At 40.2% G+C, this 6891-nt stretch overlaps 1 protein-coding gene across 1 annotated transcript in view; it reads left to right on the top strand.

The window, feature by feature from the left end:
• adcy3a (adenylate cyclase 3a) overlaps nucleotides 1-6891 on the top strand; it is a 54810-nt gene that overhangs the window by 769 nt on the left and 47150 nt on the right. The window contains exons 2-3 of the mRNA XM_007554838.2: nucleotides 174-1273; nucleotides 3626-3775. Of these exons, the coding sequence (XP_007554900.1) occupies nucleotides 599-1273; nucleotides 3626-3775 (825 nt within the window). The 5' untranslated portion in view covers nucleotides 174-598. The remainder of the gene's footprint in view (nucleotides 1-173; nucleotides 1274-3625; nucleotides 3776-6891) is intronic.

Below are 6891 nucleotides of genomic sequence, written 5' to 3'. Positions count from 1 at the left end.
TATCTATCTATCTATCTATCTATCTATCTATCTATCTATCTATCTATCTATCTATCTATCTATCTATCTATCTATCTATCTATCTATCTATCTGTGGACATAATCTATGCTACAGCTATTGTTGGATGGGTATAAATATCTATGTGCTAAACTTTCTGTCTATCTGTATTCAGGCATGGAAAGATGAAGAAGGAAACTATTCAATTCAGAGAAATGATGAAGAAACAAATTCTTCAAAAATAGACAAATATGGGATATAGCAGAAAGTCACATATTGTTAATGAATTTTGAAGCATCTAATCAGTATTGATTCATCTTTCTGATAAACGATAGAACTACCCTGTGCTGGTGACAGAACATTGATTGACTGCATTGGACTAAGGGGACATCAGTGCTGTGATGAAAGAATACATCTCTCCAGTGCTGTTGTAAGTTATGAGAACACTTGATTGTGTGTGCTCAGAAGAATCAAGACCACTCTGCAAAGAGAAAAGTGATACATTTGAACATTATTTTTATATTAATCCACTGCTGCAGGACAACATGCCTTATATTCTTTGATTAAAACAAGACTGAAAATTTTGGTTCAGTTTTCACCATGCCTCGCAATCAAGCTTTTTCTGAACCAGAGTACTCTGTGGAGTATTCAGCAGACTGCTCTGTGACATTGCCCTCTGATCCGGGGCAGGCTGTTGGGCGAACACACGAGGTTACAGTTCGAAATTCTGGATCCTGCCTTTGCCTGCCACGGTTTATGCGCCTGACATTTGCACCAGAGTCGTTGGAGAATCTCTACCAGACCTACTTCAGAAGGCAGAGACATGAAACACTTTTGGTGCTGGTTGTGTTTGCTGCTCTTTTTGATAGTTACATCCTCATCATGTGTGCAGTGGTTTATACCTCTGAAAAACTTGCATCTGTTTCTGTGGCAACTGTGGGATTGGCAGGAGATATTCTTCTCTACCTGCTGTGCCGCTTTGGGTTGTTACCAGACCGGATCTCAAGACGTTTTGTGCCCTATTCCCTCTGGGTCCTTATCGCATTACAGATATTTTGCCACTTGGGTCTAAACTATGCTCGTTTCCACCAGGCTAGTGACACAGTGGGTTGGCAGGCCTTCTTCAGCTTTTCTTTTTTCCTTACTCTGCCTTTGAGACTAACACCCATTGTGCTCATCACTACTGTATCCTGTGGGGTTCACACCCTGGTTCTTGGAGTCACCATTGCTCAGCAGCAGCAGGAGAACATCCAGGGCTCAGCGCTCGCCAGACAGGTAACACTTGAGGGGGGAAGTTGGGTCAGTGAGATTGTCTCGCACTAGTGTTTCTCAATTGTGGCTCTTATGTTCTTATGTAATTGTTTTAGATGTGTCTCTGTTGTAGAACAATTGACTCAAATGATTGCATGACCTCCTCTCCATGCACTTGATTGCATGCAGAGGGAACACCTAAAACATGCAAGGCAGTTGTCCTCGAGGACAGGAATTGAGAAATACTGTCGTAAGCTAACCTGGGTTAATAAATGTTCTTCAGTGATAGACAGGAATTAACTTTTGGACGGAAATAACTACAGTGTTCTTCTGTAATTTCTGTGAGTGTACTTAAAATGTGGAGCTTATAATTTGTGACGACTAGATTTAGTTACATGTTTGTGACAGACAAACATGGCCTACACCAGCTTTTCCATGCATTGTTGTGGGGATGCTGGTGCCTATTTCCAGAAGCTCTGTCCAGTTTGAGTAACCAGATTCAAAAGTGGCAGAAGTATCCCAAGACATAGTCCTTAGTTGAGGTCAGAAATGGGCCATGGTCATAAACAATAGGTCAAGGCAAGGCAAGAAGAAACCCTAGACAGGCTCTCAGGCATTATACAATCTAGCAGAAAATGTCTGGCTGGAAAGAACATATTTAGGTGGAGACATGGGAGAGAGGCAGCAGGCAATAATCAGACACAGGTACACATGATGAGAGTAATAGTGGAAAATAAGTGCGTAGGGTTGTCATCTTTCAGAAATAAAAATAAGGAACATTTGCCACAGTTTCTTGGGGGCCAGAGCTATTCAACTCTAACTCGGTGGAGTTCCCAGTGCTGTGGTATGCTTTATTTTATGTCTGTGTTTTTTCTAAAGGAGTGATCAAGAAACTAATTAGTCATACACAGAGGTGAGGAGTGAACCAACACTGTCTTGGCTCACAGTGTAAGTTGTAGTAGTAACTGGATTCGCCTGGGTTTCTGAAACTGAAAACCCAGGGTCTGCACATCCCTACCCTTGAACTTACTCTGAGTTGGCACTTACCCCGCTTTCTGAAACGGGGCCAGATGGCTGAGGTGGTTTTGGAGACAAACAAAACTTGGTTAACAAGCACAAGCCCACATATATTCATCTTCTTGATGAAAATGTGATTGTGTAATAGACACATTAATAATTTGAAATAAACTGGAACAAAAAATTATAAATGTGTGGTCTAACAATGGGAAAAGCCAGGTAGTAAATCTGGAAACAAGTTGGTAAAGTTGGGAATTGATCCAGAGGCAGCCCAAGGTGTTTCTTAAATCTCAAATGATTTGTTTTAGTGTGAATCGCCATTTGGTCACTAAGATTAGAGAGAAACAGTATTTGTTTTAACAACATTTCATTTAGACATTTTCAAGAGTAAAGTGTGATCTGTGAATTTTCCACTCAGCTGTCCACGCCGTAATTAAACATAGCTAAATCTTAAACTTATTTGTGAACTTTATACCATTACAGTTTAACCATTGAAAGTATTGCCATTAAACACTGTTTAAAGAAGAAACAACACTTGTCCACAGTCTATGAACTGCTGACCTTCAGAGTTTTTCCAGCTGCTTCAGGAGTCACCATTGTTGTTGTCTTCGCTCCCAGTCAGCTCTGGTGTCAACTGTGGCAAGAAATCTCTGGCAAAAACTTGCTGATAGCTTCAAAAATGTGGACATAATGTTTCCTTATTTATTTGCAGGCAACTACGTATGTATGCAACTATTTCCAATTAATTAGAAAAAAATCCCCAAAATAAGCAACCAATTCTTGTTTTTTTTGTTTTTAAATACTCCACTATGGAAATTTAAGAATAAATAAAATCCTTGAAAGCAGATATTAAATGATATTCATGATCACGGTGATTGCATGTACATCTCTGCTGTTTGTCCCCATCAATTTTTGAAAATGCATTTATTTATTTTTTGTAATCTGCCCAGGATTAAAACTGTTATAGACAGATTTAACACAGATTATAGCATTAATACCCCGTTCACTAGTTAGTTAACTATCTTGTAACATGAGATTGGAGGGAGCCTCGCCACATTGACTGACATACTGTACTTCTCTATCTCATATGGGTCCCTCCTGAAAGCAACAGTTTTGTTTATGCGCATTGGTTGAGTGTCCAGATATTTTCTTTTTTGTTGGTCTCGAAGCCATGGGTCTGCTACGCATTGTGCAAACAAATGGTCTTGGTATATACTAAGACAGTGTGGATCACTTCTGGTTCAGACTTGTGGGAACTATGTATAGGGCTTCTTGTAGTCAAATAGTTCATAAATAGATGTATATTCTCATCTCATCCTGAGTTCTAATTTTGAATCTCTCTTCATGTTTGTTTTCAAGCTACTGGCCAACATTGTGATCTATATTTGTGCCATCACCGTGGGTGTCACATCGTACTACATGGCTGACCGGAAGCATCGAAAGGCTTTTCTGGAAGCAAGACAGTCACTGGAAGTTAAACTTAACCTAGAAGAGCAAAGCCAGCAACAGGTAAGAAGACCTATAGACACCTTGCATGCTATCATTTACCTCTGGAAATTTTGCATATGGGCACAACACTGGAGGGAAAAAAGACTGTTGTTTTACATGCCATCCATAGCCAGGCTGCTGTGGTACAATAATTTTGTTAGCAAAATGAAACTGAAGATGTTGGTATTATTAATTCAGTGCAGCGCCACAGCAATGGGAAAAATAACTCGGAAAAACTTTTGAAGAATGATTCAAAACCTCTCGTATTTTTGTTGTTCTCTGTGTCGGCTACAATACACACAGACTTGTTGCCATAGCAACTGATTGACAACAACGCCACTAAAGTATCAAGATTCAATGCCAAAAAAAACTTTGTCATGATTTGCGGTTGGTGATGGTGAGGATGAACGCAACAAGCCCAGGTTGACATAATTAGAAGATGATAGGTTTAATGATGAATCTGAGAAACAAAATCCAAACACTGGCAACACAGGAAAACTGGAGCCTTAGGCACACAGACAGGAACGACAGCGTTGACACGGCAATATCTGACATTAGACAAGGACCCGACAAGAGACAGAGACAACAGGTGGACTTAAATACACTGGAGGTAATCTGGAGGTAATCAGGGAAACTAGACACAGCTGGGAAACAATCAAGGGGAGAACAGGACAACACAGAGACTCACTGGACAAGGAAACCAAAAATAAACACACAGAAAACTCAAATCCTCACAGACTTAAAAATTTCCTACACAAAGAACAGAACATTCAGTATTATGTTTTTAGGCTTGATGTTTATTTTGCATCATTAATAAGTAATCTTTGTGGTAGATTATTTATTATCTAGTTAGCTGCTATTAGCTAGTCTAACTAGATGATTAGCTCATTTAAACACCTGCTCTGCTGATGATCTGTCAGAGTTTGTGTGTAGGTCGCCTTTTTTTGTTTAAACACACAGAATTTCACCTCACATCTACATGCTACAGTTGTCCACTACTTCCCTCTCCCTTGCTATTTTTTCTTCATTAAAACTTTTTCCTGACCTTGTTATCTTGTTATCATAGTGTTGACAATTAGTGTAGACATTTAAGTGTAAGCACTGCTTACACTTAAGATTTAGCAAGTTTTATTGAAAACTTAGCAGCTAAATCCAATGCTAGTCATTGTTAGCAAGCAGCTTTTTGCCCTCTAAGAGGGAGTGGGGGCAGGATCTTGTGCACGTGACCTCATTCTGCAAGGGCTCTATTGTAAATATTTTACTGTAATAAGTGGGACAGTCAAATCAAAATCAAATCAAGTTGTATTTGTATAGCACATTTCAGCAACAAAGCGCTTTATGTCATCCATCCATCCATTTTCTAACACCCTTGTCCCTGGTGGGGTCAGGGGGGTGCTGGTGCCTATCTCCAGCTAACATTCCGGGCCCATTCTGAAAGAAACATTTTTGAGAGACGGGGTACACCCTGGACAGGTCGCTAGACTGTCGTAGGGCAACACAGAGACAGACAGGACAAATAACCATGCACACACACTCACACCTAGGGAGAATTTGGAGAGACCAATTAACATCACAGTCATGGTTTTGGACTGTGGGATGAAGCCGGAGTACCTGGAGAGAACCCACCATGCACAGGGAGAACATGTGCAAACTCCATGCAGAAAGACCTGGACTGGGAATTGAACCCAGAACCTTCTTGCTGCAAGGCAACAGCTCTACCAACTGCACCAATGTGCAGCCCGCTTTATGTCATAAAAACACAAAAATACAAAGTCATAGAAACACACAGTCAACAACTGAAACACTACATGCAGATCAGAAACCAGAAGACTTGAGGAGTCTGGAAGGTTGATACAACATCAGCATGTCTTTAATGTATTGTGGTGCTAAGCCGTTCAGTGATTTATAAACCAACAGTATCTCAAAGTATGTTCTCTGAGGTCCAGGCAGCCAGTGTATTGACTTTAGACCTTGGGTGATGTGCTCTATCTTTCTGGTTTTAGTAGAATATGAACAGCAGCGTTCTGGATCAGATTGAGCTGGAGGATTGATTTTTTAGTCAGACCTGTGAAGACGCTGTTGCAGTAATCAATGCGACTAAAGAAACACATGGATGAGTTTCTCTAGATCTCACTGAGACATCAGTCCTCTAATCCTGGAGATGTTCTTCAGGTGGTAGAAGGCCGACTTTGTGACTGTCTTAATGTGGCTCTGAAGGTTCAGGTCAGAGTCCATCACTACTCCCAGGTTTCGGGCCTGATCACTGGTTTCTAGCTGTAATAACTGAAGTTGTGTGTTGACTCTACATCGTTTCTCTTTAGGTCCAAAGATAATAACCTCCTTAATAATAACCAGTTTTGTTTCTGTTCAGCTGGAGAATGTTATGGCAGATCCACACATTTATCTGTTCTAAGCATCTGTTCAGTGATTGGATGGGTTCAGAGTCACCTGGTGACATCGTAATGCAAAGCTGTATATCATCTGTGTAGTTATGGTAACAAATCCTATTTGCTGTTATAACCTGAGCTAGTGGGAGCATATACATATTGAATTAGAATGGTCCTAGGATTGAACCTTGGGGTACCCCACATCTGACTTCTGTCCGCTTCAATGAGAAGTTTCCTATTGAAACAAAGAAAAATCCCAGTTCTTTATGTAAGATTTGAACCAGTTGCATACTGGACCAGAGAGTCCTACTCAAGTCTTAAGAGCCTGTCAAGTGCTGCAAATAAAGCTCAACCATCATTAAGGTTTTTGTTTTATGATTTCAGCAAAGAACAGTTCCCTTGCATGTTTTAGTGTTGAGTGATAGCTATGCAGTCTTTCTTTATAGATCTCATAATAAACGTGAAGTTGAGTTTTACACCATTTATGTTCGGTCTTACGGCAAAGTTGTCTTCCAGATCTAATTGTTTGTGCATTTCTCCATGGAAACTTGTTCCTACCAGACACAACCTTCATTTCAATGGGAGCAGTGAAATAAATGGTACCTGAAATTTTAGAATGTAAATTATCTACCAACTCATCTACATGGTTACAGCTTAAAGGCGAGGAAGAAGAGTAGATTTGATTAAATGTTTCTGCTGTGTTGTCTGTGAAAGAGTGTTTTATGATAGTAGCTGATTGGCTAAGGATTG

The sequence above is a fragment of the Poecilia formosa genome, unplaced genomic scaffold, assembly GCF_000485575.1.
Source record: "Poecilia formosa unplaced genomic scaffold, Poecilia_formosa-5.1.2 Scaffold67, whole genome shotgun sequence".
NCBI lineage: Eukaryota > Metazoa > Chordata > Actinopteri > Cyprinodontiformes > Poeciliidae > Poecilia > Poecilia formosa.
This window is presented reverse-complemented; position numbering and strand designations above follow the sequence as displayed.